Source organism: Salmo salar, chromosome 18 (assembly GCF_965601325.2).
Source record: "Salmo salar chromosome 18, fSalSal1, whole genome shotgun sequence".
Taxonomy (NCBI): domain Eukaryota; kingdom Metazoa; phylum Chordata; class Actinopteri; order Salmoniformes; family Salmonidae; genus Salmo; species Salmo salar.
Window position 1 is genome coordinate 78,452,246 of NC_138308.1, and position 24,151 is coordinate 78,476,396.

Below are 24,151 nucleotides of genomic sequence, written 5' to 3' on the forward strand. Positions count from 1 at the left end.
ATAATTTTGTCTTTGATTTATTTAATTTGTTTGCTTCACAGGTTGTGCACTTAACAAGGATGTAATCCAACCAGACCCTTTGATGGTTACACACCTGGGACAAAGTGTATCACTAAATTGCTTTTGTCGATCTAATTTACATTTACATTTTACATTTTAGTCTTTTAGCAGACGCTCTTATCCAGAGCGACTTACAGTAGTGAATACATACATTTCATTTTCATTTCATGCATTTTTTTTTTTTGTACTGGCCCCCCGTGGGAATCGAACCCACAACCCTGGCGTTGCACACACCATGCTCTACCAACTGAGCCACAGGGAAGGCTGGTCTCTTGGTTCAAGCAAACTCTTGGACAGAAGCCTCTTCTCATGGCATCATCATATTATGGCACTCAAAAGACCTTTTATTAAAACAATTTTACCAAGGACTTCAATGAGACTAAACGTTTGAGTGTGAAGAGAGGTGTTTACAGCTGTAACCTGACCAAAGACAGAGTCAGGGGACTCAGCTACATATTACTGTGGTGCTATGGAAGAGGGCGAAGTCAAATTTGGAGAAATAACTTTTTTAATTGTCAAAGGTAACTTAAGTCGGTACCTAAGTGTGTTCCTATAATGCTAAATTAATGAATCCAGCAGGAAAATAAAATGTACATGTAACCGATGTGAAATGGCTAGTTAGTTAGCGGTGGTGCGTGCGCGCTAATAGCATTTAAATCAGTGACGTCACTCGCTCTGAGACTTGAAGTAGGGTTTCCCCTTGCGTTGCAAGGGCCGTGGCTTTTGTGGCACGATGGGTAACGATGCTTCATGGGGTGTCAGTTGTTGATCTGTGCAAGGGTCCCTGGTTCGAGCCCGGGTTGGGGCGAAGAGAGGGACGGAACCTACACTGTTACATACACTCCATTATCTTACTCACTCTCTTCAGATTCAGGTTCTAACAGCATGTCTGTGCTCCAACAGCCTGTGTCTGAGTCAGTCCAGCCAGGAGACTCTGTAACTCTGAATTGTACAATACACACTGAGACCTGTGCAGGAGAACAGTGTCTATTGGTTCAGACATGGCTCAGGAAAATCCCATCCAGGAATCATTTACATCAATGGAGACAGAGTAGATGGTTTCTTGTGAGAAGAGCCATTTGGCTGGGTATCCTACACAGAGCTGTGTCTACAACCTCCCCAAGAGGAACCTAAGCCTCTCTGATGCTGGGACTTATTACTGTGCTGTGGCCTCATGTGGGGAGATACTGTTTGGGAACGGGACCAAGCTGGATGTTGAAGGTAAGCTGTGCATAACCAAAATACCATACATTTTCTCTCAAATGGTGGGAAATATCAATATGTAAATCTATCACCTTTATTTCATAGTAGATTTCACATGATATAACTTTTATATCTAACTTCTATGCCAAAAGCACTGAGGAAAAAAATAATAGAAAATATTTAAGCCTTGTTTTTTAAGTTTCAGACCTGTTGGATGATCAGAGTAATCTTCTTTTCCTCATCATTATATCTTGCCTGACAACTGCTGTGATTCTGTGTGTGATTGTCAACGTTCTTCTCTGTGAGAGAATGAAGAGGTCACGATGTGAACACTGTGCAAGTACAGTAAAAGTCTTCATACTAATAGCAATAGTAATAATAGTTATTGATCATAAAGAAGAGTGAAGGCTAGCCCTCCTCTTATCACTTCCCTCTCTGGACATTGTTTTAATTTCACAAGCCTACTTCATTTTGAAGTGGATAATATGACATTCACAGCAGAATGTCTTTTTATTAGTGAACAAGAAACGGTTTCAAGTATAGTGAATGTTTTGACATTTGTCTTTTAGCAGGGACCCCTTTTCAACAAAGCCACTATGGGAATCCTCATGCCAACACTTCAGACCAACAGGTTAGCAAGATCAATTGTACTGTATCAAGAGTCTGGATAAGATTATTAAAGCAAAAGATTACAGCATTAGATTTGACCCAGAGTCTGAATTGAGGGAGTCTGTGTTTCATCCCCATAGCTCCACGTTGACGATGATGCCTTGAACTGCACTGCCCTGAAGTTCACTGACAAGAAGAGTACCAAGCCCAGGAGACAGAGGAGAGAACAGAGAGAGGAAGAAACCATCTACTCTGGTGTGAGTCATCAAGTTAGGATGTGACAGTCCATTCCTCCAATAGCATCATATTAAGTTGAGCCCTACTGACCTTAACTTTGAGTTTGACTGTGTCCGTGTGACTTGGCTGTTTTGTACTTTCCTCATTTGCTGTAAAATGTAATAGTCGGACCGAGCTGAAGAGACTGTCACTGCATTGGCATACTCTCCTAATATCAACGTAGAATCATTCAGATGCAGAGTATAATTGTCCAGCAAGTGTGAAAGCTGATACTCAGATGGTTCCAGAAGTCTCAAATACTCAGCAATAGTGGCTGAGGTTGACTGACATTTGCTTTTGTAAAAAGAAGTGTAGCACAGAATACTGTATGTTTAATGATTTTGCAAATGTCTGAACTCTTCCCTTTGATGATAATGGTTGTAACATGGAACTCTGTAACCTGCCTTTATGCTTGTGTGATATGTCAATAAACATGTTTTTATTTCCTACGTTTAATTCTTACCACATATTTGTACGAGGTAATCTTATGTTAGAATTTCTTTCACTTTGACATTCGTTTTTTGAGTAAATCGTTGACAAAAAATTACAATTAAATCCATTTTAACCCCACTTTGTAAAACAATAAAATGTGAACAAATCCAATGTTACTGTAGACTTTCTATAGGTACTGTATGTACCACTAGTCTCAGAAACCAACCCAAATTATGAAAAATGCAATCAAGTAATTCTGACTATAAACCATTTGAGAATAAATAGCACATCTTTTTGATAGCTTAAGCATTTTAAAGATAACCCCATCATTGATTAATCGATTAATACCGACTGTATCTGTATGTAAGGTGGGAATCTCGTCCAGGAATCATTTACACCTATGGAGACAGGAGTGATAAATGTGAGAAGAGCCCTGAGGCTGGGTCTCCTACACAGAGCTGTGTCTACAACCTCCCCATGAGGAACCTCAGCCTCTCTGATGCTGGGACTTACTACTGTGCTGTGGCCTCATGTGGGGAGATACTATTTAGGAATGGGACCAAGCTGGACATTGACCGAAAGCGATATTTCTGACATGTCTGAAAATGTCTAACATTATTTCACATTGTTGTGAATAAATTGTATGTCTGGTAGAGCAACATGTCCTGAATCAATCCTCTATCACTGTCTGTATTACCAAAGATGGTTGTAAGGAGGACATTCTTCTCTTGGTGTTCTGTCTGGGTGTAGCGTTGACTCTTTGTGTCATCCTCATCACCATTGTCCTTGGTTGTGTTTTGTATAAGAAGACCAAGAAAACATTTACATTTACATTTACATTTAAGTCATTTAGCAGACAGAAAACCTTTCTGCTGTGCAGAGTTAAGTGTTATCATTGTGCACAATATATACTTAAACTGTTGGTGCAGTATTATTACATGTTTTAGTCATGAAAATGGGTTAATTCAATGCATGATGATGATGATGATGATGATGATGATGATGATTCCACCATGTGTTTGTCTTAAAGGAACGCACCCTCAGTCAAGTACTCCATCAATCCCCAGTTCTCATAACCAGGTAGACAGACATAACACTTGTCCAGCTGTTGCTGATTCAATGTATTTTCTCTGCATTAAAAATAGGCATTTACCTAAAGGTGTCGTTTCACTATAAATATTTTAGTCTAATACCAAATATATATATTTTATTTGTGGTATTCCTCTCCGGATCAAGATGCTGACACACTCCATGGCGCAGCTCTGAACGTCGTCCACAAGAAAGTAAATGCCAGAGTAGACAGAGGGTCGCCATGGAGAGAGACACTGTGTACTCGGGTGAGTAGCCAAAACATGGCTTGAAACGTAGACTTTTGGTCTTTAATAACTTGCATTGACTTTATGATTTCTACACTGTATGTATAACTATGGCTTTTTCATTGTGTGTTACAATTTTATTCTGTCAAGCTCCTTTTAAGATTGATACTGTTGTGCGTTTTAGATCAAATTAAACGTTCAACTGCTTTCATATAGAGAGATTGTTTGATTTGATATTTTTCTCTGTCCTTAAATTTCGACCACAGATTTAGTGTGCAACAACCATATTAGGCTGATGCTCAATGTAACAAAGTTATTTTTGGTTGCATAATGCACGGTGAATATCTTCTATGGGAAACGTGGAACGTGAGCATCCCACTCTATTCAACAGCCAGTGGAAGAGCGTGGCGCGACATACAAAAACTATAAAAATGCTAAAACTTCAATTTCTCAAACATATGACTATTTTACACTATTTGAAAGATAAGACTCTCGTTAATCCAACCACACTGTCCGATTTTAAAAAAGGCTTTACAGCGAAAGCAAAACATTAGATTATGTCAGGAGAGTACCCAGCCAGAAATAATCACACAGACATTTTCAAAGCAAGCATATATGTCACAAAAACCCAAACCACAGCTAAATGCAGCACTAACCTTTGATGATCTTCAACAGATGACACTCCTAGGACATTATGTTATACAATACATGCATGTTTTGTTCAATCAAGTTCATATTTATATCAAAAAACAGCTTTTTACATTAGCATGTGATGTTCAGAACTAGCATACTCACCGAAAACTTCCGGTGAATTTACTAAATTACTCATGATAAACATTGACAAAATACATAACAATTATTTAAAGAATTATAGATACAGAACTCCTTTATGCAATCGCGGTGTCAGATTTTAAAATAGCTTTTCGGCGAAAGCACATTTTGTAATATTCTGAGCACATAGCTCGGCCATCAAGGCTAGCTATTCAGACACCCGCCAACGTCAGGGCTCAGTAAACTCAGAATTACTATTAGAAAAATTGGATTACCTTTGCTGTTCTTTGTCAGAATGCACTCCCAGGACTTCTGCTTCAACAACAAATGTTGTTTTGGTTCCAAATAATACATAGTTATATCCAAATACCTCTGTTTTGTTCGTGCGTTCAGGTCACTATCCAAAGGGTAACGTGCGAGCGCATTTCGTGACCAATTTTTTTCAAAATGTTCCTTTACCGTACTTAGAAGCAGGTCAAACACTGTTTAAAATCAATTTTTATGCTATTTTTCTCATAAAATAGCGATAATATTCCAACCGGACAACCTTGTATTCATTCAAACAGTCCACTAACAAACAGTGCTCCTATACTTTGCCCAGAGATAGGTGACCCCCCAATCCACTTTCTGGCGGCTTTAGAGAGCCAATGGAAGCCTTAGAAAGTGCAACATAACCCCCGGATACTGTAGTTTCGATAGACAAACAAAAGCAGAACTACAAAATCGCAGACAGGGCACTTCCTGCTTGTAATCTTCTCAGGTTTTTGCCTGCCATATGAGTTCTGTTATACCCACAGACACCATTCAAACAGTTTTAGAAACTTTAGAGTGTTTTCTATCCAAATCTACTAATAATATGCATATTGTCGTTTCTGGGCAAGAGTAGTAACCAGTTTAAATCGGGTACATTTTTTATCCGGCCATGAAAATACTACCCCCTAGCCCCAACAGGATATGCATCTATTGACTGGTGTTTTAGTTTGTCTCAAACTCTTTTTTAGATATATCCTGAAAACACCTCTGTGGTGTTCTGAATACCCTAAATAGATTTAACACTCAGGAAAACTCATCTCTAACCGCCAGCAATGACCTTCAGTCCTCACCACGTACTCTCTACACACACCTCATTGCATCTAAACCACAAACATCCATGTCACTAAGAGTACAATTCACTCTCTTCAAGAGAAAAGCCTTGCAGTAAAAATAAACATCTTAGATTTTTTTGTATTTTTTATTTCACATTTATTTAACCAGGTAGGCTAGTTGAGAACAAGTTCTCATTTACAACTACGACCTGGCCTAGAGAAAGCAAAGCAGTGCGACACAAACAACAACACAGAGTTACACATGGAATAAACAAACATACAGTCAATAACACAATAGTAAAAGAGTCTATAGACAGAGTGTGCAAATGAGGTAAGATAAGGAGGGAGGTAAGGCAATAAATAGGCCATAATTACAATTTAGCAATTAAACACTGGAGTGATAGATGTGCAGAAGATGAATGTGCAAGTAGAGATACTGCGGTGCAAAGGAGCAAAAAGATGAATAACAGTATGGGGATGAGGTAGTTGGATGGGCTATTTACAGATGGGCAATGTACAGGTGCAGTGATCTGTGATCTTCTCTGACAGCTGGTGCTTAAAGTTAGTAAGGGAGATATGAGTCTCCAGCTTCAGTGATTTTTGCCATTCGTTCCAGTCAATGGCAGCAGAGAACTGGAAGGAAAGGCAGCCAAAGGAGGAATTGGCTTTGGGGGTGACCAGTGAAAAATACCTGCTGGAGCGCGTGCTACGGGTGGGTGCTACTATGGTGAACAGTGAGCTGAGATAAGGCGGGGCTTTACCTAGCAAAGACTTATAGATGACCTGGAGCCAGTGGGTTTGACTTGGAGCCTGTGGGAAGCTCGTCTGGAGCTTAGTTAACACAGTGTCCAAAGAAGGGCCAGAGTATACAGAATGGTATCGTCTGCATAGAGGTGGATCAGAGAATCACCAGCAGCAAGAGCGACGTCATTGATGTATACAGAGAAATGAGTCGGCCCGAGAATTGAACCCTGTGGCACCCCCATAGAGACTGCTAGAGGACCGGACAACAGGCCTTCCGATTTGACACACTGAACTCTGTCTGAGAAGTAGTTGGTGAACCAGGCGAGGCAGTCATTTGAGAAACCAAGGCTGTTGAGTCTGCCGATAAGAATTTGGTGATTGACAGAGTCGAAAGCCTTGGCCAGGTCTATGGATACAGCTGCACAGTATTGTCTCTTAACGATGGAGGTTATGATATCGTTTAGGACCTTGAGCGTGGCTGAGGTGCATCAATGACCAGCTCGGAAACCAGATTGCATAGCGGAGAAGGTATGGTGGGATTCGAAATGGTCGGTGATCTGTTTGGTAACTTGGCTTTCAAAGACTTTAGAAAGGCAGGGCAGGATAGATATAGTTCTGTAGCAGTTTGGGTCTAGAGTGTCTCCCCCTTTGAAGAGGGGGATGACCACGGAAGCTTTCCAATCTTTGAGGATCTCAGATGATACGAAAGAGAGTTTGAACAGGGGTACAGTAATAGGGGTTGCAACAATTTCGGCTCATAATTTTAGAAAGAGAGTGTCCAGATTGTCTAGTCCTGCTGATTTGTAGGGGTCCAGATTTTGCAACTCTTTCAGAACATCAGCTATCTGGATTTGGGTGAAGGAGAAATTGGGAAGGCTTGGGCAAGTTGCTGGGGGGGTGCAGGGCTGTTGACCAGGGTAGGGGTAGCCTGGTGGAAAGCATGGCCAGCCGTAGAAAAATGCTTTTTGAAATTCTCAATTATCGTGGATATATCGGTGGTGACAGTGTTTCCTAGCCTCAGTGCAGTGGGCAGCTGGGAGGAGGTGCTCTTATTCTCCATGAACTTTACAGTGTCCCAGAAATTTTGGGAGTTTGTTCTGCAGGATGCAAATTTCTGTTTGAAAAAGCTAGCCTTTGCTTTCCTAACTGCCTGTGTATATTGGTTCCTAACTTCCCTGAAAAGTTGCATATCGGCTATTCGATGCTAATGCAGTACGCCACAGGCGTTTTAGGATGATATCTATGAGGGTGCCTGTGATTACGGATTTGGGGTTGTACCTGGTAGGTTCATTGATAATTTGTGTGAGATTGAGGGCATCAAGCTTACATTGTAGGATGGCCGGGGTGTTAAGCATGTCCTAGTTTAGGTCACCTAACACCACGAGCTCTGAAGATAGATGGGGGGCAATCAATTCACATATGGTGTCCAGAGCACAGCTGGGGGCAGTCGGTGGTCTATAGCAAGCGGCAACGGTGAGAGACTAGTTTCTGGAAAGGTGTATTTTTAAAAGTAGAAGCTCAAATTGTTTGGGCACAGACATGGATAGTAAGACAGAACTCTGCAGGCTATCGCAGCAGTAGATTGCAACTCCGCCCCCTTTGGCAGTTCTATCTTGTTGGAAAATGTTATAGTTAGGTATGGAAATGTCATGGTTTTGGTGGCCTTCCTAAGCCAGGATTCAGACATGACTAGGACATCCGGGTTGGCAGAGTGTGCTAAAGCAGTGAATAAAACAAACTTAGGGAGGAGGCTTCTAATGTTAACATGCATGATACCAAGGCTTTTACGGTTACAGAAGCCAACAAATGAGAGTGCCTGGGGAATAGGAGTGGAGCTAGGCACTGCAGGGCCTGGATTAACCTCTACATCACCAGAGGAGCAGAGGAGAAGTAGGATTAGGGTACGGCTAAAGGCTATAAGAACTCGTTGTCCAGTACGTTCAGAATAGAGAATAAAAGGAGCAGGTTTCTGGGCATGGTAGAATAGATTCAATGCATAATGTACAGACAAAGGTATGGTAGGATGTGAGTACAGTTGAGGTAAACCTAGGCATTGAGTGATGATGAGAGAGGTATGATTGATGTCTCTAAAGACATCATTTAAACCAGGTGAGGTCACTGCATGTGTGGGAGGTGGGACAAGAGGGTTAGCTGAGGCATATTGAGCAGGGCTGGAGGCTCTTTAGTGAAATAAGACAATAATCACTAACCAAAACAGCAATGGACAAGGAATATTGACATTAGGAAGAGGCATGCGTAGCCGAGTGATCATAGGGTCCATTGAGTAGCTGGGCAAGCTGGAGACACGGCGATTCAGACAGCTAGCGGGCCGGGGGCTAGCAGGCTAGCAGAAGGGCCTTAGAGGGACATTGCGACGGAAGAAGTCTGTTCTAGCCCCCTCGTGCGGCTACGTCAGCAGACCAGTCATGATTGATCAGCAGGGGTCAGTGTAGTAAAAAAGGGTCCAGGCCAATTGGCAAAATAGGTATAGTAGCCAAAAAAAAATGGCTGATGGACCTCTTCACCTAACAGTCCGGTATGCTCTAGACAGCTAGCGGGCCGCGGCTACCAGGCTAGCAGATGGGCATTCAGGGGATATCGCGATAGAGGAGCCTGTTGAAAACCCCCTCTCACGGATTACGTCGGTAGTCCAGTCGTGATGGATTGGCGGGGCTCCGTATCGACAATAAAAGGGGTCTTGGCCAATTGGCAAAATAGGTATTGTAGCCCAAGGAGTGGCTGATGATCCTCTTCAGCTAGCTGGGAGATGGGCCTAACATAGGCTAGCTCCAGGCTAATTGGTGCTTAGTTCAGGACAGAGACGTTAGCCAGGAGAAGCCAATCGGATAGCAGCTAGATAGCTGCGATGATCCAGGTGAAGTGGTTCAGAGCTTGCGGTAGGAATCCGGGGATATGGAGAAAAAGAAGTCCGATAAGCTCTGGGTTGAATCGCGCTGTGCAGACTGGCAGGAGTTGTCCAGGCTAAAGGTTAGCTGATGACCGCTAGCAGTGGCTAGCTGACTACTAGCTAGTAGCTAGTTAGCTGGATAACTTTTGTTGGGGGTTCCGGTTCTAAAGTAAAGAAAATAGCAGATCCATACCACATTGGGTGAGACGGGTTGCAGGAGAGTATGTTGAAGTTGGGGTTATTAAGAAAAATATTAAAAATATATGCGAAGAAGAAAGATAAACATATATATTTAAAGATATATACACGGGACAAGACAAGACGAAGACAAAAAACGCCTGACTGCTACGCCACCTTGGATTGAGATGAATATATAGTATTTATATGGTTGAGACAGATTTCAGACATGACAATGTACACATTGTGACTAAGCAGTTTTGAGAAAATATTGACAAAATGTGAATGGAGAAGTGCACCTTGCATGACTGCAATTTATTTATCTTTCAATAGTGAGCAGCAGTGTATATGAAAGTCCCTGTGACTGCTTCAAATCAAATCAAGTCAATGGCGCTTAAGTTTAGTTTATTTAGTAGGACCAAGGGTGGGGGTGTGTGTCTATTTGTCAATAGCAGCTGGTGCGCAATGTCTAATATTAAGGTTGTCTCTAGGTATTGCTCGCCTGAGGTAGAGCACCTCATGATAAGCTGTAGACCACTCTATCTACCAAGAGGGTTTTCATCTATATTTTTCGTAGCCGTCTCTTTACCGCCACAAACCGACGCTGGCCCTAAGACCGCACTCAACGAGCTGTATAACCTCTTGGGGCTAGGTGGGACGCTAGCGTGCCACCCGTGGTGCACTCCATCAACAGCAGGTGCATTTCAAGAGCGGCAAATTTGAATCCAAATAAATGTCAAAATTCAAATTTTTCAAAAATACAACTATGTTACACCATTTGAAAGATAAACATCTCCTTAATCTAACCACGTTTTACGATTTCAAAAAGGTTTTACGGCGAAAGCATAAATTTAGAGTATGTTAGGACAGTACATTTACAAGATTTGTGTGTAATGTTTTGTCAAGTCAAAGACAGGGTCACCAAAACCATAAAACCAGCTAAAATGATGCACTAACCTTTTACAATCTCCATCAGATGACACTCCTAGGACATTATGTTAGACAATGCATGCATTTTTAGTTCTATCAAGTTCATATTTATATACAAAAACAGCGTTTTACTATGGCATTGATGTTGAGGAAATCGTTTCCCTCCAATAACCGGCAGTCAAGTCAGCGTCAGAAATTAAATAATTAAAATTAGAAAACATTGGTAAAATATTATATTGTCATTTAAAGAATTATAGATTTACATCTCTTGAACGCAATCAACTTGCCAGATTTAAAAATAACCTTACTGGGAAATCACACTTTGCAATAATCTGAGCACTGCGCCCAGAAAAATACGCGTTGCGATACAGACTAGACGTCATGTTGGGGAGATCTAAAATCGAAAATACTATGTAAATAATCCATTACCTTTGATTCTCTTCATCAGATGTCACTTCCAGGTATCACAGGTCCATAACGAATGTAGTTTTGTTCAAAAAAGCTCATCATTTATGTCCAAAAATCTCCGTCTCGTTAGCACATGATGTAAGCCAGCCGGACTTCTCGTCATGAACGAGGGGAAAAAATATATTTCCGTTCGTTCAAACATGTCAAACGTTGTATAGCATAAATCATTAGGGCCTTTTTTAACCAGAACATGAATAATATTCAAGGTGGACGAATGCATACTCTTTTATAACGTATTGGAACGAGGGTACCCAACATGAAGTAGCGCGCCAGGTGTCTAATGGGACATCACCGTTCCATGGCTCTTGTTCGGTCAGATCTCCCTCCAGAAGACTCAAAACACTTTGTAAAGGCTGGTGACATCTAGTGGAAGCAATAGGAAGTGCCAAAATATTCCTAAACCCCTGTGTTTTTCAATGGGATAGGTTTAAAGTCAATACAACACATCAGGTATCCACTTCCTGTCAGAAAATGTCTCAGGGTTTTGCCTGCCAAATGAGTTCTGTTATACTCACAGACACCATTCAAACAGTTTTGGAAACTTTAGAGTGTTTTCTATCCATATATAATAAGTATATGCATATTCTAGTTACTGGGTAGGATTAGTAACCAGATTAAATCGGGTACATTTTTTTTATCCAGACGTGCAAATGCTGCCCCCTAGACCCAACAGGATAAGGCCATAAGCAAATAAGAAAATGCTCATCCAGAGGCAACACTCCTAGTGGCTGGGGACTTTAATGCAGGCCAACTTAAATCCATTTTAACTAATTTCTACCAGTATGTCAATTGCAACCAGAGGACAAAAACTTCACCATCTTAACTCCACACACAGAGATGCGTACAAAGGTCTCCCTCGCCCTCCATTTGGAAAATCTGATTGTAATTCTATCCTCCTGATTCCCGCTTACAAGTACAAACTAAAGCAGGAAGTGTCAGTGACTCGCTCAATACGGAAGTGGTCAGATGACTTGGATGCAGCGCTGCAGGACTGTTTTGCTAGCACAGACCGGGAAATTTTTCCGGGATTCATCCAATGGCATTGAGTAGTATATAACTTCAGTCACCGGCTTTATCAATAAGTGCATCGACGACGACATCCCAACAGTGACCATACGTACATATCCCAACCAGAAGCAATGGATTACAGGAAACATCCACAACAAGCTAAAGAGCTGCCGCTTTCAAGGAGCGGGACACGAAACAGGTCGCTTATAAGAAATCCCGTTATGCCCTCAGACGAACCATAAAATAGGCAAAGTGTCAGTAAAGGACGAAGAGTGAATCCTACTACACCGGCTCTCATGCTTGTCGGACGTGGCAGGGCTTAAAAACTATTACAGACTACAAAGGGAAACCCGGCTGCGAGCTGCCCAGTGATGCGAGCCTAACAGAAGGGCTAAATGCCTTTTCTTTTATGCTCCGTTTGAGGCAAGCAACACAGAAGAATGTATGAGAGCAGCTGTTCCAGATGACTGTGTGATCACGCTCTCCGTAGGTCAACATTCAAAAGGCTGCAGGACCAGACGGATTACAAGGATGTGTACTCAGAACACGCCTGGACCAACTAGCAAGTGTCTTCAATGACATTTTCAACCTCTCCCTGACTGTATCCATAATACCTACATGTTTCGAGCAGACAACCATAGACCCTGTGCCCAAGAAAGCTAAGGTAACCTGCCTAAATGAATACCGACCCGTAGCGCTCACGTTGGTAGCCATGAAGTGCTTTGAAAGGCATTGCTCACTTCAACACCATCATCTCGGAAATCCTAGACCCACTCCAATTCGCGTAACGCCCAACAGATCCACAGATGACGCAATCTCAAGCGCACCCCGCACTGCCCTTTCCTACCTGGATAAAAGGAACACCTATGTGAGAATGCTGTTCATTGACTACAGCTCAGAATTCAACACCATAGCTCCCAAAGATCATCACTAAGCTAAGGACCCTGGGACTAAACACCTCCCTCTGCAACTGGATCCTGGACTTCCTGACAGGCCGACCCCAGGTGGTAAGGGTAGGCAACATCACATCTGCTATGCTGATCCTCAACACGGGGGCCCCTCAGGTGTGCGTGCTTAGTCCCCTCCTGTACTCCCTGTTCACCCATGACTGTGTGGCCAACCACGACTCCAATACCATCATTAAGTTTGCTGATGACACAACAGTGGTAGGCCTGATCCCCGACAATGATGAGACAGCCTATAGGGAGGAGATCAGAGACCTGGCAGTGTGGTCCCAGGACAACAACCTCTCCCTCAAGGTGAGCAAGACAAAGGAGATGATCGTGGACTACAGGAAAAGGAGGGCAGAACACGCCCATATGCACATCGACAGGGCTGTGGTGGTCATGGTCCAAGAACACCAAGAGATTTGTGATAAGAGCACGATAACGCCTTTTACCCCTCAGGAGACAGAAAAGATTCGGCATGGGTTCCTAGATCCTCAAAAAGTTCTACATCTGCACCATCGAGAGCATCTTGACTGGTTGCATCACCGCCTGCTATGGTAACTGCTCGGCAACCGATTGTAATGGCGTTACAGAGGGTAGTGCGTACGGCCCAGTTCATCATAGGGGCTAAGCTTCCTGCCATCCAGGACCTATATTAAAAGACAGGCCTAGCAGTCTTCCCTGTGGCTCAGTCGGTAGAGCATGGTGTTTGCAACGCCAGCATGGTGTGTGCAACGCCAGGGTTGTGGGTTCGATTCCCACGGGGGGCTAGTACAAAAAAAAACAAATGCATGAAATGCAATGTATGCATTCACTACTGTAAGTCGCTCTGGATAAGAGCGTCTGCTAAATGACTAAAATGTAAAAAGACTCCAGTCACCCAAGTCAGTGTTCTCTCTGCTACTGCACGGCAAGAAGTAACAGAGTCTAGGTCCAAAAGACTTAACTTCTTCTACCCCCAAGCAATAAGACTGCTGAACAATTAATGAAATGCCCCTCCCCCCCTTTTATGTTTACACCGCTGCTACTCGCTGTTTATTATCTATACATGGTCACTTTACCCATACCTAAATGTACAAATTACCTCAACTAACCTGTACCCCCGTACATTGACTCTGTACCGGTACCACCTGTATATAGCCTCATTATTGTTATTTTATAGTGTGTTTTTGTTCTTCTTAAACTGCATTGTTGGATAAGGGCTTGTGACTAAGCATTTCACGGTATTCGGTGCATGTGAAAAAAACTTGATTTGATTATGTGACTGCTTCACCACCAGAGTCGCAGAAACTTTTAAAAGTTGTGAAAATGTTCAAATTGTTCACTATTTCGACAAAGAATCGTAGAAAAGGGACTTTCCTATGATAGCTCATGTGTGTAGTCATAATATCTGTCAATAAAGACCCAACAAAGACACTGTGTGGCTGTTAAGAATCTATAACAAGGTAATATATACATTTATTACATACATATTAGACATCTGTATCATGTTATAAATCCATTTCAGAATCATAGAGTCACATGCATCAAATAGACTAGTTAGTCATCAACACTGGATCATTACTACTAACATCAACTAAGTTATTATAAAGTGTAGCTTAGTTACCAGGAGGAGCCAAACAATCACTCAAAATAAAATGGGTAGTAGAGTGCTCGCTACTGTATATGACTCGTGTTTGTGTGTAGTTTTGTATTGAGTCCCAGGGAGTAGTTGAATAGGTAATGGAGACAACATATTTATTCAAGACCACTCTCTGCAATGTGTCATCTTTTAGTTGTGTTGATAGCATGTCACTCACACCCACCCCCACACAGTGAACAAATTCACAGGTACTCTGCAGTCTGCTGTAAGCCCAAGACAAGGTCGTATCTATGCTTTGGTCAGGTAGGCCTGCTGGCTTTGTGCAGACAGGACCCTTCTACCTGCTCTCTGTGTCTCTGTGTCTCTATGTGGTTTTCAGCAGGATGTCTATGTGGTGTCACTGTTGTTCTCACTATCTTTGCTTGTTGTTCATGTTTCCCCTGACATCTTACGGCCACAACAAAACCGTTTTTTATCAAATTGACTGTAATATATTTTTTGTTATCTGAAATCAGTTACAAACCACAAATAACTGCTATTTAACCCTATCAGAACCCTCTGAGTTAAGCATCTCATGTGTGATGCAGCACCATCTATTCTAACTTGTGGTCCCGGCGGGAGGGGCCATTTGGTGATAATGGCATGTGAGAATGTTCATTACATTCTCAAACAGACATGTCTTTTGAAGCACAAAAACTACTGCAGGTTCCTCTGTCAGAATGAGACCAATAGAGGAGGATCCTCCTTCTGATAGATTGCTTCCTTTTAGAACCACACTAACCACAGACTAAAACAGACTAGATAAAGTGTGTCACATTAGCTGAGTGGCTGGGGTGTCCAATCAGGCATGCACTCTCAGCTGTTACACTTAGTGAATGTTTCTGTGAATGATATACAAGGAATGTAAGACTGACATAAAATGTACCTGTTTCATTGCGTAGGTGTTTACCCCACTCATTTTCAACCTTGTACATACACTATATATACAAAAGTATGTGAACACCCCTTCAAATTAGTTGATTTGGCTGTTTCAGCAATACACGTTGCTGACAGGTGTATAAAATCTAGCACACCGCCATGCAATCTCCATAGACAAACATTGGCAGAGCTGCCCAGGTCAACTGTAAGTGCTGTTATTGTGAGGTTGAAACATCTAGGAGCAACAACGACTCAGCCGAGAAGTGATAGGCCCCACAAGCTCACAGAACAGGACCACTGAGTGCTGAAGATCATAGTGCATGAAAATAGCTTGTCCTTGGTTGCAACACTCCCTACCGAGTTCCAAAATGGCTCTGGAAGCAATGTCAGCACCCGACATCAGCACAAGAACGGTTCGTCAGGACCATAATGAAATGGGTGTCCATGGCCCACCAGCCGCACACAAGCCTAAGATCACTATGCGCAATGCCAAGTGTCAGCTGGAGTGGTGTAAAGCTCAATGCCATTGGACTCTAGAGCAGTGGAAACACATTCTCTGGAGTGATTAATCACGCTTCACTATCTAGCAGTCCAACAGACAAACCTGGGTTTCGCCCATAATGCCCATGATTTTGGAATGAGATGTTCGACGAGCAGGTGTCCACATACTATTGGTCAAATATTGATTTGCGGTATCAACTAATGCCCGTAGCAATATAGTGGAGTGATACAGCATACACTGAGTATACCAAATATTGGGAACACCTTCCTAATATTGAGTTGCACCCCCCCAACTTTTTACAATCAGAACAGCCTCAATTCATCTGTGCATGGACTCTACAAGGTGTCGAAAGCATCCACAGGGATTCTGGCCCATGTTGACTCCAATTTATCCCACAGTTGTCTCAAGTTGGCTGGATGTCCTATGGGTGGTGGACCATTCTTGATGCACACAGGAACTGTTAGACATGAAAAACCCAGCAGCATTGCAGTTCTTGACACAAACCGGTGCTCCTGGCACCTACTACCATACCTCTTCAGAGGCACATACATCTTTTGTTTTTCCCATTCACCCTCTGAATCACACAATCTATGTCTCAATTGTCTGAAGCCTTAAGAATCCTTCTTTAACCTGTCTCCTCCCCTTCATCTACCCTGATTGAAGTGGATTTATTAACAAGTGACATCAATAAGGGATCATAGCTTTCACTTGGTTAGTCTATGTTATGGAAAGAGCAATTTTATTATTTCATGTTGTGACGTTGATCCACAGATGAGAATCCTGGTCCTTCTCGCCATCATAAGAACTGAAATTATCCTCTGCTGTCTGATCATCTTAATCATTGTCTACACCACCAGGAAATAGATCAAGCTAAGGCCAGTGTATATAGACTAGAAATGGGTTTTGGAGTAAAGTAGGAGATACTGTATCATTGCTATGCATTGAAAACTATTATTTATAGAGATTGCTTAGTTGCTCGTGGTGCATTTGAAAAATATTAGCCTGCAACTTTTAATTCAATTGATCATCAGCATCCTTGCTTATGCTGTATGTGTTAATTGATTGAACTGCTCTCCTGAAATCCCTGTGTTCAGAATGCACCTTCTTTTTGCATTAATTTTGCATTGTTCAATCTATTTAAACATCTGATATGGAAAAAAACTTCTTCCATCTCTTGGGGTTTGTAAATAAAGTGTGCCTGTATGAATGTTTGTCCAGAGGGTTTCTGCAGAGACAACCTACTGTTACCATGCTAAACCCACCCTCACATCATGCACTCATTGAGCTGTTCACAGGTACCTGGACACTTTGATCTGTTGTGAGCTCAAGACAAGGCCGTCTCTTTGCTTGTATAGGCCTGGTTGGCCTTTCACTCACTATGTGGTTCCAGCTGGGTGTCTATGTGGTGTCAGTCAGTTACTCTCTTTAGTCGTTGTTCACACCCATGACAGTTAGAAACACAGTTCCACTGACACACTGCATGCTATAATCTTGATCATTTTTGCACTTTATGTTTTGGAAATACAAAGTCTTAGTTAAATGTGAGGTATTTGCAAAATCAGACATTAATGCAGCTTTAGTTTTCAACAAATGTTGAGTTGGGACACAAAATTGGAAACACTTTTACTGACATCAAAACCTTTTTGTCAGGTTCAGCATCCAGAAACCCAACCGTTGTACAGCAACCTGTTTGTCAGGGGTGTCAGGGGCGTCGTAAAGGACAGACCAAGGCGCAGTGGGTATCGTGCTCATCTTCTTTTTTATTACTAGTGAACACTTAAACAAAATAAACCAACGCCAAACAACAGTTCCGTAAGGACACAAGGACTATACGAAAAACAACCACCCACAAAACCCAAAGGAAAATAGGCTGCCTAAGTATGACTTCCAATCAGAGACAACGAAAGACACCTGCCTCTGATTGGAAACCACACTCGGCCAAACCTGGAAAACGGAACATAGAAAATGAAAACTAGAACCAAAATCCCCTAGACCAAAAACCCCAAAACACACAAAACAAACACCCCCTGCCACGCCCTGACCATACTACAATGACAAAAGACCCCTTTACTGGTCAGGACGTGACACTGAGTCAGTCCAGACAGGAGACTGTGACTCTGAACTGTACGATATACACTGAGACCTGTGCAGGAGAACATAGTGTCTATTGGTTCAGACATGGCTCAGGAGAATCCCATCCAGGAATAATTTACACCCATGGAGACAGGAGTGATCAGTGTGAGAAGAGCCCTGAGGCTGGGTCTCCTACACAGAGCTGTGTCTACAACCTCCCCAAGAGGAACCTCAGCCTCTCTGATGCTGGGACTTACTACTGTGCTGTGGTCTTATGTGGGGAGATACTGTTTGGAAATGGGACCAAGCTGGACATCAAGGGCAGGTGAAACAACTTACATTTTTGTTAATATCTATTGTATAATCTACTGTGTAAAACTGCATACAGTACTAGTTATTTAGATCACATAAGAAATTGTGCAATAATTTTCCCAGACAATGGCGCAGACCCTCTTCTCTTAGTGTACTGCCTGAGTGCAGCATTGGGTCTCTCGTTTATCCTGATCATTGTCCTTGGTTGCGTTATGTACATCATGAACAAGATAAAGTGTCTGCAGTGTAGAGGTAAGTGAAGTCCATAACAAATAAATGTATGATGTATGTAACAGGTGAAGTCCTTCATAGAAGTTGCTCTTCTTTGATATCACCAGATGTATCTGTAATGGAAGAAGTTGTATCTTAATCTTTTCTGTCTTTCTTTTCAGGACCCCTCTCTCAGACAAGAGGTCCAGCAGTCTCTTCTTCAGATGCAGCGGTAAATAGAATTCCTTATGTTGAATTACCATATAAAGAAGAGTGAAAGGGGTCACAATAAAAACATATAGTAATTTTCTCCTCAATTTTATGATTGTTCTTCACAGGCCCAAGATGCAGACAGTCTCCATTATGTAGCTCTGAATCTGAGCAACAACAAGAACAGGTCTAGAAGTCAGAGAAGCAACACGTAGGAAGAGACGGTGCACTCTGGGATCAGACAGTAGAACTGGATGAATGACGCAGCCTTAATTGTTAACTTTATTATCTGTAACTGTAATGAATTAGGTGCATTGCTTCTTTGACAGACTCATTTGACAATGACTTACTTGTGATAAGAGAAATAAAGCGTTTCACAATAATCAAGACAAATTAAGTTGAATGTATTTATCTATTCCATACGCAGGCATCTTTATGCTGCAGTGATGAAAAGTTTTTACTCTTCTCATGCCACTAGCACCCCCTCAAACACACAGCAACCTATTTACAGGTGCTCTGATATAATATCTAAAATAAGACATGTTAGCCTTTTAAGAAGAGATTTCAAGTGTTTTACATGTTTTGTCTTTTTCTTTTAGTGGGAACCCCTTCTCCGCAAAGCCAGTATGGGAATCCTCATGCCAACACGTCAGATCAACAGGTTAGCAGAATTGCTGTATCAAGAGTGAGACTGGATTAGAATATTAAAGCAAAAGAGTACAGCATTAGTTTTGACATAGAGATTGAATTAAGTGAGTGTGTGTTCATCCTCATAGCTCCACCGTGACAATGATGGCCCGAACTATACTGGCCTGAAGTTGACTGACAAAAAGAGTACCACAACCAGAAGACAGAGGAGAGAACAGAGAGAGGAAGAAACCATCTACTCTGGTGAGTCATAGAGATAGGATGTGACATGTGAGGGTCATCCAATAGGCATCATTCTAAGTTAAGACCCACCCCTCCTCTGAACTCCACATTGATCTTGACTGTTCCAGTGTGACCTGGCTATTATATATACTGCTCAAAAAAATAAAGGGAACACTTAAACAACACAATGTAACTCCAAGTCAATCACACTTCTGTGAAATCAAACTGTCCACTTAGGAAGCAACACTGATTGACAATACATTTCACATGCTGTTGTGCAAATGGAATAGACAACAGGTGGAAATTATAGGCAATTAGCAAGACACCCCCAATCAAGGAGTGGTTCTGCAGGTGGGGACCACAGACCACTTCTCAGTTCCTATGCTTCCTGGCTGATGTTTTGGTCACTTTTGAATGCTGGCGGTGCTTTCACTCTAGTGGTAGCATGAGACGGAGTCTACAACCCACACAAGTGGCTCAGGTAGTGCAGCTCATCCAGGATGGCACATCAACGCGAGCTGTGGCAAGATGGTTTGCTGTGTCTGTCAGCGTAGTGTCCAGAGCATGGAGGCGCTACCAGGAGACAGGCCAGTACATCAGGAGACGTGGAGGAGACCGTAGGAGGGCAACAACCCAGCAGCAGGACCGCTACCTCCGCCTTTGTGCAAGGAGGAGCAGGAGGAGCACTGCCAGAGCCCTGCAAAATTACCTCCAGCAGGCCACAAATGTGCATGTGTCTGCTCAAACGGTCAGAAACAGACTCCATGAGGGTGGTATGAGGGCCCGACGTCCACAGGTGGGGGTTGTGCTTACAACCCAACACCGTGCAGGACGTTTGGCATTTGCCAGAGAACACCAAGATTGGCAAATTCGCCACTGGCGCCCTGTGCTCTTCACAGATGAAAGCAGGTTCACACTGAGCACATTGTGACAGACGTGACAGAGTCTGGAGACGCCGTGGAGAACGTTCTGCTGCCTGCAACATCCTCCAGCATGACCGGTTTGGCGGTGGGTCAGTCATGGTGTGGGGTCCTCCATGTGCTCGCCAGAGGTAGCCTGACTGCCATTAGGTACCGAGATGAGATCCTCAGACCCCTTGTGAGACCATATGCTGGTGCGGTTGGCCCTGGGTTCCTCCTAATGCAAGACAATGCTAGACCTCATGTGGCTGGAGTGTGTCAGCAGTTCCTGCAAGAGGAAGGCATTGATGCTATGGACTGGCCCGCCCGTTCCCCAGACCTGATTCCAATTGAACATATCTGGGACATCATGTCTCGCTCCATCCACCAACGCCACGTTGCACCACAGACTGTCCAGGAGTTGGCGGATGCTTTTGTCCAGGTCTGGGAGGAGATCCCTCAGGAGACCATCCGCCACCTCATCAGGAGCATGCCCAGGCATTGTAGGGAGGTCATACAGGCATGTGGAGGCCACACACACTACTGAGCCTCATTTTGACTTGTTTTAAGGACATTACATCAAAGTTGGATCAGCCTGTAGTGTGGTTTTCCACTTTAATTTTGAGTGTGACTCCAAATCCAGACCTCCATGGGTTGATAAATTGGATTTCCATTGATTATTTTTGTGTGATTTTGTTGTCAGCACATTCAACTATGTAAAGAAAAAAGTATTTAATAAGATTATTTCATTCATTCAGATCTAGGATGTGTTATTTTAGTGTTCCCTTTATTTCTTTGAGCAGTGTACATTTCTATCTTGCTGTAGGATGCCATTGCAGGGGCCAAGATTCACCTAATATAAATTTAAAATCACTCTGATGCAGAGCATAATTGTTCAGAAAGTGTGAAAGCTGATACTAGGATGTTTTCAGAAGCCTCAAATCCTCAGAAAGAGTGGTTGAGTTTGACTGACTCGATACATTTGTTTTTGTAGAAGTGTACAACACAATGTATATAATGATTTTGAAAATATATGAATTCCTACTTTTGATGATAATAGTTGTAAAATGGACCTCTGTAACCTGCCTTAATGCTTTTGTGATATTTCAATAAACCACTTATTTGCACCAGGCATCAAGTATAGCATTATTATTCATTTTTTTAGCATTATTATTCATCAAGTTGCCAAACTCACCAGAGTTCACTTCCTCCTGAAACCTTGAACTGCCTTCTACAGACATGATTGTGAGAAATACAATGTAAACCCCCTGTGTATGTCAAAGAGGACATATGTACCAGTAGTCTCAGCCACCGACTCAAATGATGAAAAAATACAAACCAGTAACTCTGACTTTACATCATTTGAAGGGCTGGTCTAACTATGGTATGCCACAGGACACATGTTAGATTGTAGTTTTAATCAGATGATTTATGCCTGTTCAGACAGCCAATAATATCACTCAGTTCAGTGTTTCCTCCTACTTCATAATGATTACCCCATGAGTGGCATCATATAAAAGGTGCTCTGTTGTCAGACCCACGCACTATGCAGTTCAGAAAGGAAATTATGATTATATATTGGACAATATTTTTGTTTTACGCCAATTTGGGTAAGTTAAAAGTATTAATGTGGATCCTTTTATTTTGTATATCATAGTCTTTTTGAATCCATTTGAATGACTATGTAGTCTGAATAATGATAATAATGTATAATTCTGTACTATACCTTTGTCTGATTTATTTCGTTTGTTTGCTTCACAGGTTGTGCACTTAACAAGGATGTAATCCAACTAGACCCTTTGATAGTTACACAACTGGGACAAAATGTATCTCTCACTTGCTTTTGTCGATCTAATTTGATAGTCAGAGTCTCTTGGTTCAAGCAAACTGTTGGAGAGAAGCCTCTTCGCATGGCATCATCATTTTATCACACTCAAAATAGTCTTTATTCCAACAACTTTAACAAAGACTTTACTGAGACTAAACGTTTGAGTGTGAAGAGAGGACTTGACAGCTTCAACCTAACCATCTCCAAGACGGAGTCAGGGGACTCAGCTACATACTATTGTGTTGCTATGGTAGTGAGCGAATTCAAATTTGGAGAAGGAACTGTTTTAATTGTCAAAGGTAATATAAGTTGCTTTCAAAAAAGTTGGTACTGAATTGTGTTAAAATAATGCTAAATTAATTAATATCTCAGGAAAATAGAACGTACACACAATGATCTTACTCACTCTCCTCAGATTCGCGGTCCAACAGCATGTCTGTACTCCAGCAGCCTGTGTTTGAGTCAGTCCAGCCAGGGGACTCTGTGACTCTGAATTGTACAATACATACTGAGACATGTGCAGGAGAACACAGTGTCTATTGGTTCAGACATGGCTCAGGAAAATCCCATCCAGGAATAATTTACAACAATGGAGACAGGAGTGATCAGTGTGAGAAGAGCCCTGAGGCTGGGTCTCCTACACAGAGCTGTGTCTACAACCTCCCCAAGAGGAACCTTAGCCTCTCTGATGCTGGGACTTACTACTGTGCTGTGGCCTCCTGTGGGGAGATACTGTTTGGGAACGGGACCAAGCTGGACATCGAAGGTAAGCTGTCCATAACCAAAATACCATACATTGTCTCTCAAATGGTGGGAAATATGAATATGTAATTCTATTACTTTCAATTCATATTAGATTTCAAATATAACTTGTATAGCTAATTGTTATGCCAAAATCACTGAGGAATAAAGAATAATAGAAAATAATCAAGCCTTGTTTTTTAAGTTTCAGACCTGTTGGGCGATCAAAGTAATCTTCTTTTCCTCATCATTCGATCTTGCCTGACAACTGCTGTGATTGTGAGTGTGATTGTCAACGTTATACTCTGTGTGAGAATGAAGAGGTCACGATGTGAACACTGTGCAGGTACAATAAATGTTTTCATTCTAATTGCAATAGTAATAATAGTTATAGATCATAAAGTTAGGTGAACGCTCGCCCTCCTTTTATCACTTTCCTCTCTCGCCTACTTCATTTTGAAGCAGAAAATATGACATTCACAGCAGTATGTGTTTTTATTAGTAAACAAGAAAAGTCTTCCAATATATTGAATGTTTTGACGTTTGTCTTTTAGCAGGGACCCCTTTTCAACAAAGCCACTATGGGAATCCTCATTCCAACACCTCAGACCAACAGGTTAGCAGGATCAATTGTACTGTATCAAGAGTGAGTCTGGAGAAGTTTGTTAAAGCAAAAGATTACAGCACTAGATTTGACCCAGAGTCTGATTTGAGTGAGTTTGTGTTTCATCCCCACAGCTCCACAGTGACGATGATGGCCTGAACTACACTGGCCTAAAGTTCACTGACAGGAAGTCCAGGAGACAGAGGAGAGAACAGAGAGAGGAAGAAACCATCTACTCTGGTGTGAGTCATCAAGTCAGGATGTGACAGCCCTCCAATCAGCATAATTTTAAGTTGAGCCCACTGACCTCCACTTTGAGCTTGACTGTGTCTGTGTGACTTAGCTATTTTGTACTTTCCTCATTTGTTGTAAAATGTAATAGTCGGGCCAAGCTGAAGAGACTGTCACTGCATTGGCATACTCTCCTAATATCAACGTAGAATCATTCAGATGCAGAGCATAATTGTT

At 42.2% G+C, this 24,151-nt stretch overlaps 1 protein-coding gene and 1 pseudogene across 1 annotated transcript; both read left to right on the forward strand.

Moving 5' to 3' along the window:
- The first annotated feature begins 529 nt into the window (after positions 1 to 529).
- LOC106577721 (uncharacterized) lies at positions 530 to 18,338 on the forward strand (annotated as a pseudogene).
- A 195-nt stretch (positions 18,339 to 18,533) lies between these two features.
- Positions 18,534 to 23,949, forward strand: LOC106577722 (uncharacterized). The gene is made up of 9 exons (XM_082964562.1): positions 18,534 to 18,573; positions 18,714 to 18,763; positions 18,870 to 18,936; positions 19,341 to 19,402; positions 19,518 to 19,632; positions 22,272 to 22,637; positions 22,754 to 23,104; positions 23,634 to 23,695; positions 23,818 to 23,949. Exons 1-9 carry the CDS (start codon positions 18,534 to 18,536, stop codon positions 23,947 to 23,949), a joined length of 1,245 nt encoding a protein of 414 aa, XP_082820688.1.
- Positions 23,950 to 24,151: the final 202 nt, after the last annotated feature.

Coding starts and splice junctions, on each gene's coding strand:
- LOC106577722 (XM_082964562.1), top strand. CDS start 18,534: ATGTACATCATGAACAAGATAAAGTGTCTGCAGTGTAGAG. Junction 22,638..22,753: donor AACTGTTTTAATTGTCAAAG/GTAATATAAGTT, acceptor CACTCTCCTCAG/ATTCGCGGTCCAACAGCATG. Junction 23,105..23,633: donor GACCAAGCTGGACATCGAAG/GTAAGCTGTCCA, acceptor TTTGTCTTTTAG/CAGGGACCCCTTTTCAACAA.